Raw genomic sequence first — 15776 nt, 5'->3', positions numbered from 1 at the left:
ATACCTAGTGTCTGGCATGTGGAATACTCTCACTGAATATTTATTGAATGAGAAAAATGAGTGAATGAATAGCTCTGGGTCCAGATGTAGGATAATGTTGGAAGGTATTTTAAAAAAATTTTAATGTTTATTTATTTTTGAGAGAAAGAGAGAGAGAGAGAGAGAGAGAGAGAAAGAGAGACAGACAGAGTGCAAGTGGGGGAAGGGCAGAGACACACACACACACAATCCAAAGCAGGCTCCCAGCTCTGAGCTGTCAGCACCAGAGGCTGCGGGGCTCCGCCCACAAACCGTGAGATCATGACCTGAGCTGAAGTCAGACGCTTAACCGACTGAGATACCCAGGCACCCCAGTGTTGCAAGATATTTAAATAGAAATGAATAAACCTGGGATATTTTGTTTTCCTTAGTAACTTGCTGATTTTCGTCCTAATTATAAATAATCATGTACGTATATGCATTTTTACATTGGACCAGTTTGCTTTCCCTCTAACAGTATGAGAAATGCCTGTTTACCTGCAGAACCTGATTCTTAGCATTTTTTCTTTGAGCTCAATCTCAAATTAGGATGCAGCACTTATGAAATTGTAATATTATATTTATATGTAATATATAATAAAATGTCATTATAATAATATTCAAGGAGATTTTTTTCTTTTAGTCCTCAGAAATCAAGGTATCCTTCTGACAAGAAATCCCCAAAATAGAATAAATCATTTTGGCATTTATTTCTCTAAGTCATAGTTTCCTCCTTAAAACTAGATCCTTAAGTAGAAAAAAAACACTTCTTTTCAATAGTCCAAAGTATTTTCACAGAAAATCTTTTTCTTCCCTTTTCTCATTATTTATTATAGCTCAGAAAGGAAGCACCTAACTTTTTGCTATCAAGTATAAATGTCTCATTGGATAATATAGGTATGTGTATGGGTAGGTGAGTTGGTTGATTGGTTTAAGATAATATGGTAAAATATCCTTACGATGTTCCGGAATGGGAGACTTTTTAAAATATAACACAGTTTTATCTTTTACTTAGAAACTAATACCTACTTTATGCAGAAACTTGGGAGGGGTGGCTCAGTTGGTTAAGCGTTTTGACTTCGGCTCAGGTTATGATCTTAAGGTTCATGAACCCCATGACAGGCTCTGTGCTGACAGCTTGGAATATGGAGCCTGCTTCCGATTCTGTCTCCCTCTCTCTGCCCTTCTCCCATTTACACTCTCTATCAAAAATAAATATTAAAAAATATTTAAAAAGAAACTTGGTAAACACAACAACTTCAAAAGCAAGGGTGGGAGGGGATTGCCATTAATTGAAAGGAATTTTACTTTTTTAACGTCAATTTTTGTTTCTTGCACTTCTATCCAGCCTAAAAAGTCAGGATTTTGTGCCTTGGGGAAGGAAATTATAAATGCCGAAGAGTAGGGTATTTAACTTGAAACTCTGCTTTCGCTTTTCTTAAAACACCACCTTTAGTAAAGAATTTTGATAGCAAGGTGTATGAGGATAAAAGATGGAAGTGAATTATGTGCTTATTAAATTAATCTAACTGCATCTTTTGTATCTTTGCAATGGAGTGTTACCCAGTGTTGATTGTCCTCCTGTTATCTAGCCCTTTTATCCCAAAGTGAGGGAATTGATGAGGATAGGTGCATTGTGTTATGTCTGATCACAGTTTGACTAGCACAGTCTGGAAGTGGGTTGTACAGGATGAGAGCAGCAGCTTAATTGCTCTCCCTGCATCAGCAGCATCTATAAAGCATCCTGGGAATTGCTTGCCCTACGTTCAGAGCAGCTGGTCACATGAGCCTGGATTTTCAGTTCAGTTCATTAGTCAGCCATTTTGGTCAACACCCTGCTTACTGCGCACAACCAATCCTATTAGAACTCAGCATCCCGGCTCATCTGAGCAGATCCTGGAAGTGATTTCTGCAGTTCAGGATATTTTTTTAAGCTAAATTGAAAATACTGGTTTATTTTTCGGGATTTTCTTGGGGCATTTTTTTCCTGCACAAAGGAGGATTTTTCATTTATTCATGCAGAGACCAGTTTTTAAAGCCAGCTAAGGTGGCATTGGCATACAGCATTTAAAGCCTGTAGCCCAGCTGAAAGAGGAGGGGGTAGGGAGGAGAAGATAAAGGACAGAAGCTAGGAGAAGACAGGCATCATCTTATTTTGCTATGTGGTAGGAACCATCTATGAGAAAAGATAGTATAGGATTGCTTATCTTGAGCAGTTGGTTGTTAAACCGTAAGGTATTTTTCCTTGTGTTTTGTTTTCATCTCCCCCGCCCCTTTTCCTGAGAGCTTTGTTCCAGAGCTTTGGACTTGGGGTTTTGGGGTGAGGAGGTTTTATTTATTTTTGTTGGGGTGAGTGTGTGTGTTTGTGTGTGTGTGTGTTGTGGTCCCAGCTGAGTCATCATGTCTGCTCTGACGCCTCCAACCGATATGCCTACCCCCACCACTGACAAGATCACACAGGCTGCCATGGAGACCATCTACCTTTGCAAATTCCGAGTGTCTATGGATGGAGAATGGCTCTGCCTGCGAGAGCTGGATGACATCTCACTTACACCTGACCCAGAGCCTACCCATGAAGGTATGGTCAGACCCCGTCCGCTGGTGTCTCACCAGCATCCTCATTGTTACAGTAAGCCGGGGGGTCAGGGAGAGGTAGGAAAACCCATACCCTGTACTCTAACCTGTTAACAACCAGGACAACCCTTATCTTTACCTACCACCCAGGTCGCCTTCTCTACTGGGAAAAAATATTGTTCCCTGCCCCCTGAGGTATCCTTTCAAAAGGTGCTGGTGCCTATTTAGAGCTCTTTGTCTTTAAGCCCCTAAAGAGAACATTTGAGGTCACTTATCACATTTGGCCCTAATTGATAACGAAGAAGCTATTAATATTGATTATATACTAAAATATTATAGAAATTACAGTAATTCTTAATAGATTAAGTTAAGACAGCATGACTTTAGGATTGTACATGACATAGTTGAAACACTTGAGGTGTTTTACCAAGGGGTATCAGGGTATAATGTGAAATAGGCTATGATATCTAGAAAATATTTGATCAAACATTATCTTTTTTTTTAATAACATAGACTATAGATAAGAAAGCAGTTTTACATTCAGTGTTTATTTAATGAATATGGATGCTTAAAAAAGCATAATGCCTTGGAAAGGTTAACCATGATTGATTAATACCCATGGATTCTATTAGCCATTGCTTTTTATAAGTTATTTGTGGTAACTGTGATGACCCATTTGAAATTTCCACTGTCAGTACCTTTGAGACCTTTGAGGTTGCTTGACTTGTGACTTTCTCCCAGAACCATTTCTAAATTATCACAGGTTTTTAGCTTGTACCCTTAATTCTCTGAAGTCAGTGCCATAGGAGAGAACTAATTTGAGTCATAGCTGAAAATATTTTGTTTTTTATGTAATGGCCTTGTAACTAGTGTTTATTCTTTAGCTTTGAAATAATGCAGAAATGCTCACAAATGAGAAATTCTTTATCAACATCTGCCTGGTATTTAGGCATATCTGCTGAATGGAGAGCATAAGGTGAATTGGACATAGCAGACTTGGTTAGTAAAAGTGATTCCTTGCCCTTGACCTTGTGTTGCAATGTTAGCGTGACTCAGATCTCACCCTTTATATCTGAAAAGGATTTTGTTTTCCCAGTTATGCTTAGTCTTGAGAAAGTTTGAGAGAGAATGAATATCACAGAACACAAAGCAGTCAATTTGGGTGTGTCTTTAAGGGCAATATTTAAGTAGTTTTTAAGACCCATTGTGTCTTTTAACAATTGGTTTGACAGTTGGACAGCTTCCTGGGCTCTAAGTCTCAGAATGTGCACAAGGGTTGGCGGACATCAGCTGGAATTCCATAGAATGCCAGTACTGTTTAAAAACAACCTCCAAAGGTTTAAGAATCTTTAGGAGAGAAAAATACATTTTTAGAAGGCTACCAAGAAGTCCTTTAGTGAATGCCTCAATTTACATAGTTTGTTTTCAAAACTAGTCTTATCCGTTTTGAAAGTAATACAATATGAAATATTCCCTTAATTATAAAATCCAGTGTATTAGTGTTTCATAAATTTTAACATTTTTAGTACTTTGATTATGTATGTGTGTTTTGAACAGGATTCCTGTGAATGAGCAAAAATGAGCTGTTTGGTTCCTGTAAGCATTTGTAGTTGTTCTGTATGAATCCTTCATGGAGAGATCTGTGATGGAAAATATACGAGAGCTGCAGCCTAAGCTCTAAGCAGCACATCCTTTGATTAAGGAAAATGGACAAAAAGGAAGTTCCCAACACCTTAGAATCAACTATAGAGGATGTGAAGGAAAATAGGGAAGTACTGTCCTTGAATTTTGGAATTTTGCCTTAAACTGGGCAAGAGAAACAATAATTTCAAGCAATTAGAAATGGATACAATGAAAGAAAGTCCAGACAACTGTGGGATTAGGGATCTAGGAAACAAGGTGGTGCATTTCAGGGCTTTCATGTCCTTGTTCCACTGGCTAACTCACGATGTCTGAACGGTCGTTTGGACTCAAGAAGCGTCTGCTTTAATATTAATACCAGTGATAAGTATTAGGTATAATTTAGCTATCAGCATGTAAGCAATTATCGCCAGGCTAGGGATAATGTGAATCTCACCTTGTTGACAAAATGGAGCAGCTGATGCCTGGACACACAGGAGGATTCACATTATACTTCTGGCCAATTCATAGAGGGAAAGACGTCCAACCACACAGATCTGCAATGAGGCATCCTGACTCCCACAAGAGAGAATGGGCAAAAAGCATCATACGCCCTCTTAAGACAATGATATAGATTGTGCATGGCTGCAGCTAGAAGGTTTGTAGTTTTCAACTTTTGTTTTCTGAACGAGCTTCTGCTTCTCACTGTGCAGCCCCCCAGTGCAGGCCTGGACCCAGAGTTTCCACCTAGCTTAGCCCTTAAATACATGGGAATAGAAACATTCATTTCATTATTTCAGTGCTTGTTTGTAGTCAAGAAGGTGATCTCTCTCTCTCAGTACCCTTTTTTTCTTTTTAAACCAGGAGGATATCTATAAATATGTAGTAGCTTTCCCCTAAGACAAGAGCCTAAGAATGATTCCACAGAAGAGGACAGGGTTCAGGAAAGGCTTCATTTAGTGAATGAATGAGACTGGCCAGGACATTTTATATGTAATTAGGTGATCATCAGGCAGATGTAAAGGAAGGAGGGGCGGGGACATTTCCAGCAGTACATGGTGAGCTGGTCAAGCTTGGGAATAGCAAGTAGTTAGAGGTGGTAACTATCTGATTATAGGTTAGGAAGATTGAGATAATTAATGTAAAGAACCCTATAAATGTTAGTTATGTGTGTAATAGTTATTCATGGAGCTATAGTTTGAATTGCATCACATTTTTAAATACATTACCAATTTAATGTATATATTTGTTTTTATGTCTAATATTTTGGAGCAGTCTAAGCTAGTTGCTTACCAGACAGACTAAAGTAGAATATTAGTAGCTTAAATTCATGTTGTAACATTATCCTTTCTTGGACCTCCATAAACAAAATAATTGATTAAAAATACAACTTAGTTATCAAGCAATACCTGTTTTCCTATTAATCTTTTAAAGTATGGGAATCTGATATTAAGAGATGATGTCCACAAATGATCAATTTAATACAATAAAATACACCATCTGGTTACAAAGACAGCTTATAAACTTTGAAATTACTTTTTGACTTAGGAAACTTCCTTTTCAGATACAGATAATAAGAGACAGACTACGGAGGAAGTGACATATTGGACAGACATGATTTTCGGGTTATTGTAGAGAACTAACTGTATGTGATGGCAGACCGACCACACGCTGTTATTGCATAACTCTGCAGTTTTCCTGGTAGTTGCATTTTGCTTTAGTGTTTATTAGAATAGCTGGCATTTTACTGTAATGTATAAAGAGATAGTTTATAATAAACCTCTGTCTTTGACATACAGGGACGTGTTCTGGTCTGTCTGTTGGTCAGAAGTATTTATTAGGCATCCCTCGGTGCAAAATCCAGTTCTCGGGACGGAGAAATAGCCCTTCACATTTCTCAAAGGACACTCTTAGTACAGATAATGGGTACATATTTGTGATCAGGTTTTTCCATTATAGGAAATACTCTACTGATAAGATACAGTAGAGAATATCCTCCAGATAAGATGTAATAAGCAAGGAAAAATCCCCTAAAGATGTAATGGAAAGTGTTTATTATTCACTGACTGTGGGAAGTGTCTAGTGCCAAGATCACTCCATTGATATTTACTAATGTACTTTTACTCATTAATATCACTGCACCCTAGTATAACCCCATCCTGCTTGGGGTGAAATACATATGTTTTAATAAAAAAAAGTGCCGGTCCCAATGGGCATTTTTGGCAGGGGAAGCCAAATGGCTATTTACCAAGAAACTTCAGAGCATGAATTCACTGTACTGCAGGGCTTCTAAAGCTGGGACCCATGATCCTAAATATCATTAAAATTTTTTTATGTCTGTACATTTTTTTTTTTGTAGAAAAATCCTTTGTGTCCATTAAAACCCTCAAAGGAAAAACAAATAATGCTTTAAAAACTCAGTTTTTGTCATACAGACCCTTGACCTTTCCTTCAACATACATTTCAGTACCCTACTCATAATTTATGCCCTATACTTAAAATTTATGTCCTAAGGTACAGCACACTGAACAAGTCTAGTCCTCTGGATTTTTCTGGGCTGACTTGACAAGTTGGGAGGTGCAGGGTGGGGTACTTCAAGCAAGGAAAATGACCGTCATCGCAGTACAGTGGTACAAAATAAAAAATCTTACTCCAGAGAAGATTTCCAATCGAAGTAATGTTTGAACTGAGAACTAAAATACGTGCAGGAGTTATCTGGGCATAAACTGGAGGCAAGGGAGTCTTAAGGGGTGGAGGTGAGGAGGAAGACAGTACTTACAGAGACTCAAATGCCAGAACTGAAAGATGGCCAGTATATATTTTCAGCCCCTTTCCAAATTTCCTTTCTAGTAAATTTTCACATCCCTTACTGGGAAGAAAATGTTAGGAGGAGTGGTGAAAATAGATTTTTTTTTCTCTCCTGGCTGTGCATAATGTTAGTTTTTAACATTAAAATCATAAAGTATCTTAACAGTAAGTTCATTATGTATGTGCATTTATTTACTCCTATACTTTAATAAAATAAGCATATATTAAATTATATGTGAATTTTAATAGCTCTCCTGAATAAGACTTTATAGTCATTTCTCCAATTAATAGAAAAACAAAACTATTACACTTACTATTGAATCCTAGTAACCTGCAGACTTCCTTTTCACTTATTTACATGTGAACATTACTTTATCTTTTTGATGATGACCATGTATTTACTTAGAAAATTATAAGTATTCAATACTCAAAGTTTCATATGTGAAATGACTTTAAATGAAGTTGATGAAAAATCAAGGCATTTGATTTTTCATAAGTGAATTACAATATCATTTGTATCAAAAGCAACCCTTGACTGAACTGTATAAAAATGATCTTTCTGCATTTAATGCAACACTTGTATAAACAGAAGGCATCTGGCTATTATAGTTTTCTGTTATGATTAAACAAGCAAATAGTGCTGCATGTATTAAGGCATAAAAGAAGGATATATGTGCTGTGTTCTACAACAAAGTATTAATTTTTTCTTTTATTTTCATTTCTACAACTACTAGAAGCTAATTATGTCACATCTAGATTCCTACACCTACTTTCAGCTTTTCTCCAAACCTGTTTCTCTTCCTTTACTGATTCATTCTTCATAAAATTGCCAAATGAGTCTTTATGAAAGCAAAGTTTTCATTCTTGTACAAGAGCCCTGTTTCAGGCAGGCTTCTGTGTTACATGTAGAGTACTCCTGAAAAAGTGGGGTGGTATTGGAATAGGAGACATGATCATTTATTGAACACTTATTTCATGCCAAGAACTGTTCCCTCTAAGTAATATGTAGGTAGGATGTCATTTAATCATCACAACAACCCTTTGAGCCTAGGTACTATTATTACCCCCATTTTGCTAATTGACGTTCGGGAATGTAGTAAGTGAGCCAGGACTCAAACTCAGGCAGCCACAGTTGAACCTGTCTAAACTCAGTAAAATGTAAGTCCAACAATAGACCTGCATGTAACAAAGGGCATCAACTCTGGTAACCTATTTCCAGCAGTTTTGTACACAGTTGATCACAGCATTGACCAGCGTAAGTCCAAAGTCCAATGAACATCAAAATGAGGCCAAAAGCATGCCAGTTGGGGCATGCTTGGTGATTGCCATCAATTAAAGTGGAGATCTTAGCTTTTATCCACTTGTTTTCATTTTCTTCTTCCCACTCATTTTTGTGAGGTGCGTGAAAATATTTACACAGTTGCTGAGATAATCCCAAACAGCAAGAATGGCACTCTGCTGAAACCGACCTGGCTGGCAGGCAGCACCTTTATGTGCTAAATTTAAAATGTTTCTCAAGTAGGTGTACAAGATGATGTGAAAAGCTGTTTGTGGTAAAAGTGTCCATGATTATGGATTGAAATAGTAACTACACTGAATTCTTAGTCTTTAGCCAAGAATTTCCTTCCCCTTCGTTGGGTAATTTTACTTATCTAATGTTTTTTCATACTCCTGTTTCATACTTAACCTATTTCAGCCAGGTTGTAGATTCTCACTCCACTAGGACCCTGATGATTCTTGCTGTTACACTGTCTGCTCTTGAGAGTCTCCATGTTTACATGATATCAAGAAATGGAAAGGCCCCTTGACTTCCTTCATCCAGACTCTCTTCTTCTTTAGTGTGTCCGTCACCCTTCATCTCCTAATCCTCTCTCTTGAATCATTGGGTATTGTCTGTGCCACTTGATTGAATGCGCTTGGAATCATTCTCCAAGGATTTATTTTAATCTATGTGATTCATCATTAATGAAATTATGTAGAAAGTTCTTTGGACAGGGGTGCCTGGGTGGCTTAGTTGGTTAAGTGTCTGACTTTGGCTCAGGTTATGATCTCACGGTTTGTGGGTTTGAGCCCCACATTGGGCTCTGTTGACAGCTCAGAGCCTGGAGCTTGCTTTGGATTCTGTGTCTCCCACTCTCTGCCCCTCCCCCACTCGTGCTGTGTTTCTCTCTGTATTTCAAAAATAAATAAATGTTAAAAAAAACAGTAAAAAGAAAGTTCTTTGGGCAAAACTTTCTTTTGCATCTTTCAGAAGGCCTCATAGTACTGTGTACTGCTTATGGTAGCTATCCAGCACACTTTGGGTAAATGCAGTAATGCCCCATAACCCCAGAAAATAATCAGTGGTAAAAGAAAATATTATTGGAATACCTTACCTCCTTTACTCACAATTTGTGTTTTTTTAGGTTTTTTAATTTATTTTTTAAATTTATTTGAGACAGAGCACGGGTAGGGGAGGGACAGAGAGAGAGAAGGAGACGCAGACTAGGAAGCAGGCTTCAGGCTCTGAGCTGTCCACACAGAGCCTGACCTAGGGCTTCAAACTCATGAGCTCTGAGATCATGATCTGAGCCCAAGTCAGATGCTCAACTGACTGAGCCACCCAGGTGCCCCTTGAGTTTTTTTATTTAATTTTTTTAGTCATTTAACTCCTGTGCCAGACTCAATATATCTTACTTAGAAAACTGAAGTTTAGTATAATCTAATGATTTGTTGTTGTTGCTTTCTTGTAAATCCAGGAATACTGTTCAGAGATGATGAAAGTAGGGGAAGCGTTGGGCACGGGCTCTGCTGGTAGGCATACGATTGGTGCAGCCTTGTTGGGGTTCACTTAATCCCTGTGCCTTAAGAGCCTCCAGAAGTTAAGTCCCAGTGATTATACCATATCTGTCTTAAGGGAATACTCAGAAATACAGGCAAGGCCCAGTTTTGTGATTTAGTAGCAGGACCTTAAAAAGAAACTTGAGTAACCGAATAAGAAAGTGGTTCAGTAAATTATAGAACATCTATCCAACAAGCCCTAAAAAATTATTTTGGAGGAATACTTAATGGCATAGGGAATTCTTTAGAATATAATTTTTAAAGTTTATTTATTTTGAGAGAGAATGAGAGAGTAGGGGAGGAGCAGAGAGAGGGGAAAGAGAGAATCCTAAGCAGTCTCCACGCTGTCAGCACAGAGCCTGATGCAGAGCTCAAACACACACTGTGAGACCAAGACCTGAGCCGAAATCAAGAGTTGGACACTTAAACCCAGGCGCCCCCAGAATAGAATTTTTAAAAGCCATTTCCCTAACCACATACATTCTGGTCCCAAATGTATGTTAAATGCCAGGGGTACATATTTACCACAAGTAAAACAAAATGCACCAAAAATGTAAAAAGTGATTACCTCTGGATAGTGGAATGACAGGTGATTTTCATGATATACTCTATACTTCTTTATGTCTCCCAAATACTCTACAAGAGAGGATATTAGTAAAATCAGGAAAAATGCTCTTTTTTAAAGCAAAAAGCCATATCAGTATTATAGGTGTGCCATCATCTGCCTGACTCGTATTTAATAAGTACTTTCCGTAAGAGTTTCACATCCGTGAGCGGGAACAGTTGCCTAAAAGCAGAGCTACTGCTTTGAATTCAATGGTCAGAATAATTTTTTTATGTTTCTAGTAGACATTTGAGTTTTTCCAAGTCACAAGACTGCATTTGTGCACTGGCATGCTTTGTCTTCAGAGCCTTCTAAACGCTGTCTGCAGTGCGCAAGGTGACCCACAAGGTCTAGACTTAAATGCGTACGGTATGGCATTTGATTCATTCCTTTCAGAAGTGTTTGGAAAACAAAACCTGAATTGTTAGGATTCAAACAGAATCCTGTTACTGTTCTTGGCTTTCAGTATGGCACACCTCCATTTGTAATCTGCCCTTGGTGAGATTATGGGAACATTTGTTGCCACCAGCCCAGATAGCTTCAGATTTATATTGTCAGGTTCTCCAAGTTGTGATTACGTGTGCACAAGGCAGGCTTTGTGAACTTTTCAAAGCATGGACGTGGTAGCTTTCAATACCATCTCAGAAGCCTACTGGGCAAAGTTCTTTGGACAAAGTTCATCCCTTTCTTGTTGCTCTGCTGTGGAAGAGCTCAGCTAGTCACTCTTTGAAGGTAAGTTTTACCTAACTTTTGTAAAATCCTTTCTGGGAGAGAAATATCAGCAGGGCTTTGTGATCCCTCCGAGCTGACCGTAATGTACTCTCCCTAAAATCAGCACACTCCTTCCTGTTCCAGTTCCTTCCCAACTCCTTACGCCTGCACTGACGTCCATGTTAGTGCACTGTTGTTAAGCATAGTGCCTTACTGTCTTTCCTCTCTATTGGTGAGCCTTTCTGGACCTTTCTTAGAGGTTTTTCTTTAATCTTTAACTTGTGCCTTTCTTAACAGAGTTTATAGTAACTCTTCTTTGGGTTATCAGCTTCCAGTGCAGAAGCTCAATCCTCCTAAACTAAGCTTTGACATATGTATCATTTCCCAGAGGTAAATGCTGTATCAGATTAGATAACTACTCAGTGATGGAGCTCAGATTGGAGTCCAGGTTGTCGAATTCCCAGACCCGGGTACCTGTGAGACCTGGCTGGCTGGAAAGGGCAAGTGCTGTCCTTTGAGAGTACCCACAGTATTCTCTGCTCTTCAGTTGTGGTTCTATATTTTGGTTTTTGGCAGTACACCCTTTTTTGTGGGGAAATAGAAAGTATAATGGGACATGATTTTCCACTGTGGTTCCTCCAACCCCCACCAATCCACTGTGGCTGCTATGAAGTGCTTTTGAGTCCTTGGGAGTAAACACAAAAAACTGCAATTTTTCACAGTTGAACTTTGCCAGAGAACAACACATAGAAAGATTTGATGAGCCTAAAAGCACATGTGTAAAGTGACAGAGAAAGACTTGTTGACAAATGGCCCCTAAGTAATTATTTATTTTTCATTATAATTAAATATTCTCAAAATAAAATATATATGTCAGTGTGCTGAAAATGTTTTTAATAAAATATATTTATTATGTAAATAAGTATGTTATGAAACTATATTTTTCTAGTTATATAAATGATGTATTCACATTGTAAGAGTTATAGCATAAAGAAGAATGTAAAACACAAAATAATAGAATTCACCTAAAGTTCTAGCACCTATTTAAAACATTTTTTTTTCCTTAATGTTTGTTTATTTTTTGAGACAGAGAAATAGAGCATGAGCTGGGGAGGGACCGAGAGAGGGGGAGACACAGAATCTGAAGCAGGCTCCAGGCTCCAAGCACAGAGCCCGACACACTGCGAGATCATGACCTGAGCTGAAGTCGAATGCTTAACAGACTGAGCCATGCAGGTGCCCCAGTTCTAGCACTTGTTGATAACCACTAATAAGATTTAGTAACCAGGTTTTCTTTTTTATTAATATATACACACATAGGGCGCCTGGGTGGCTCATCCGGTTGGGTGTTCGACTTTGGCTCCGGTTGTGATCTCCCAGTTCATGGATTTGAGCCCCGCACTGGGCCTTGTGCTGACAGCTCTGGAGCCTGCTTTGGATTCTATGTCTCCTTCTCTCTCTGCCCCTCCCTCGCTCACACTCTGTCTCTCTCTCAAAAATAAACATTAAAAAAATTAGAATATATATATATATATACACATATATATACACATACAGTTCACTTACAAGCTAACACAGTTTTATACATGCAAAATCATACCATTCCTGTGTTGTGTAGCCTGCCTTTTTTCCTCTGCAGTATCTTTCCACCAGAGTAAATAGAAATCTGTATCACCTCACTTAATGTCTTCAGTTTTTTGGATATGCTATAATTTCTTTGACTTCCTTGTTACAGACTTTTAGATTGTTTCTAAATTTGGCCACCACTGACATTTTGGGTATTTTTACCCAAATTATGTTTATAATTTGAACAGTTTACCAATTTTCATTTTTAAAAGTGGAGTTTCTGGATCAAATAGTAATATGTTTTAATTTTTTACGCACATTTCCAAGCTGCTATAGACATTTAAAAAAATTTTAATAGCATGCTATCATGAACTTTCATATTGGCTACTTTTTGTCTTTTGCTTCTGCAGTTGTGGTTTCTCACAGTACTAAAATCTGAACTTTCCAAGGGAAACAGTTGTGTTTTAGGGCAGTTGATTTAACAGCTGTAAACTCCATGATTATGTTTTATTTTATCTGGTTTTTTTTTAAGCTAGTGACAATATCTTAAATAGAAGAGAATGAGTTTTACTGTTAAATGTACAATGAAAAATTTTCTATGATTGCTGGGGTTTGTTTTCTGGGATGAAAAGGCTGCTGGGATTTCTCTTTTCTTTCTCCTAGAGCTGCAAAATTCAGGGTATGTACTACATTTCATCTGAGATTTCCATAATGTCTAGTCCTATGGGCAGCAAGCTTCCCAACTGAGGTGTATCAGACATCTCATGATTATTTCTGCCATTGCAGCCTTCAGGCAAGGGGGCAAAGGCTCTCCCAATATGGGGAGGCCCCCTTTCCCTCATCCTCTCACTTCCCATCAGGCTGTGTCTGTAGCCTTCCAGTATCAGGTAGAGCCTCACCTGATTTGGGAATCCATTTTACCTTCTCTTATCTCTCTAATACCAATCTGTTTACCTCATGTCACAGTTACTTAGTTCTCCTGAAGGGAAATGCCTGTGGATATTTCGTATTTGTGACTTCTGTACAAACTCACTGTACTAACTGCTTAGTAAAATCCTTTGCTCAATATAAAGCCTAAGTATTAAATAGCCCAAGTGTTGATAACTATATTAGGAAAACCTATAGTTCTCTTGTATCTTTCTCCTTTCACATAGGGCACTTCACTTCTAACCCTTCTGGTCACCAAATGTATCTACGTGGGGAGGGCAGTCCAACACCAATTCTGTGACACCAGCTGAGTGTACAGTTTAACTCACTTCTGACTCTGCCTACCTGGAGGTAGTGTCAGATCTCACAGGGTAAGAGCTCAGCCCCACAGAACTGCCCCCCACTCTAGATACTGATCACAAGGAGTAGATCCCCAGGTTACCCACAACTTTCGTCCAACTTGACTACAAATCAGAGGTCCCCTCTTTCCCCTTAGATTCAGTTATTTGCTAGAACAGTTCACAGAGCTCAGGGAAACACTTAAGTTTGCCAGTTTATTAAAGGCTATGATAAAAGGATACAGATGAATAGCTAGATGAAGAGATACATAGGGTGAGGTCTTGGAGGGCCCAGATGCAGGGGGTTCTTCTCGGTGGATTTGGGTGTGTCATCCTCCTGGCATGTAGATGTATTCACTCACTGGAAGTCTTTCAAACCCCATACTACTTGGATTTTGTGGAGGCTCCCTTACGTAGGCATGATCAGTAAACCCCATTTCCACTCCCTTTCCCCTCTCTAAAGAAGTGGGAGGTGAGGCTGAAAATTCCAAACATACAAGCATGGCTTGGTCATTTTGGGGACCAGCCCCCATCCAGGAGCCCACCTAGAGTCACCTCATTAAAACAAACGATGCTCCTAGGGCTCTTATCACTTAGGAATTTACAGGGGTTTCAGGAGCCCCGTGTCAGGGACTGAGGAGGAAGACCAAATAAATATTTCTTATTGTAAATCACAAGATCACAATCACTTAATGTAACTTTTTCCCAAGACCATTTGTGTTTCTTTGCTGGTATTTTTGTTTCTACACAACTGTGGAGGAAAGATAGATCTTGGCCTAAATTACTGGCTTATTAGAACAGAACCTCTTAGTATTTTTTAAAATTAGTTTGACAGTTCCTTTACTAATTTTTATATTTCTGAAGCTAATTGTGTTATTAGTTTAAGAGTATCTCAGTTGTTAAGCTTGTCATTTGGTCTGCTTGTGTTGGTTTAGTTCTACCCTGTGTTTAATAATTTAGTTTGGTTTTTTATTTAACCCCACTCCCTCCATTTTCTTTTTTAATTATGGCAAATACACTTAGAGGAATCCAGCTTGTCAGTTTCTTATAAAGGTAAAGTTGACATTGAATCTAAGGTGTGCTAAATACTTTAAATTAGTTAGCTTTCATTTTTGTAATAGTCCATTAAAGAGGGCTTTATGTTCAGTAGTTGGGGCTTCAGGAAGGCTTTCCCCCAAGAAACTGGAATAAACTTTTAAAAGTAACACTAAATCAGAGTCCCCTACCATCAAGGAGACAGTGTGTAACTTGGTTACATTTGTCTCTAAACTTGACTTTAACTTTGTCCTGGAAAAAGAATCTATCAAGAAGAGAGATCTCACAGCCCTGGATACATAAGCAGTGGGGAGGCACTTTGAGCTCATTCAAGCATTTCTCAGGAGAGAGGGAGCTTCTGCTACTTCCCTCATCCAAGAAAAAAGATGAAACTACACAGGGCCCAGGGCCTTGTGAGAGCAGTGGCCCTACCCCAAATCTATATCAATGTCAAAGCCAGGGTCCCTCCTACCAGGCTACACAGCCATCACCATTGAGTCACCATGTTCTGTAAGAGCAAATATTTTACAGAACTTCCTAATTAGTTATTTCCAGAGCCATGTATATTAGTTTGCTGATTTAACCATTCTTAGACTTGAAACAGAATGATAGCCAAGAAAATAGATCATTGAACTTCAAATAAGCGATGCTTCCTTAATTCATGGCCCTTGTACACTCCCAGCCTTGTCTCTTATTTCTTGACTTTAGAAAATGTCTTTGTTCATGTGCATCTCATGACTCTGTTAGGCGCACCA

The 15776-nt window shown here is 38.5% G+C and overlaps 1 protein-coding gene across 7 annotated transcripts in view; it reads left to right on the top strand.

Moving 5' to 3' along the window:
- The window catches only part of RUFY3 (RUN and FYVE domain containing 3), an 82865-nt gene that overhangs the window by 14443 nt on the left and 52646 nt on the right, over window positions 1-15776 (top strand). For 2 of the 7 annotated variants that reach the window (XM_029945169.1, XM_029945166.1), the window contains exon 1: window positions 1843-2596. The exons of 1 other annotated variant lie outside the window; for it this stretch is intronic. In XM_029945169.1, coding sequence (XP_029801029.1) covers window positions 2419-2596 — 178 coding nt within the window. In that variant the 5' untranslated portion in view covers window positions 1843-2418. Of the gene's footprint in view, window positions 1-1832; window positions 2597-15776 lie in introns of those variants that run through there. 4 more of the 7 variants (XM_029945184.1, XM_029945192.1, XM_029945176.1 and 1 more) reach the window with 4 other exon arrangements.

This window comes from Suricata suricatta, chromosome 1 (genome assembly GCF_006229205.1).
Source record: "Suricata suricatta isolate VVHF042 chromosome 1, meerkat_22Aug2017_6uvM2_HiC, whole genome shotgun sequence".
Taxonomy (NCBI): Eukaryota; Metazoa; Chordata; class Mammalia; order Carnivora; family Herpestidae; genus Suricata; species Suricata suricatta.
Note: the sequence above shows the minus strand (reverse complement) of the source record. Positions and strands in the feature narration are given on the sequence as shown.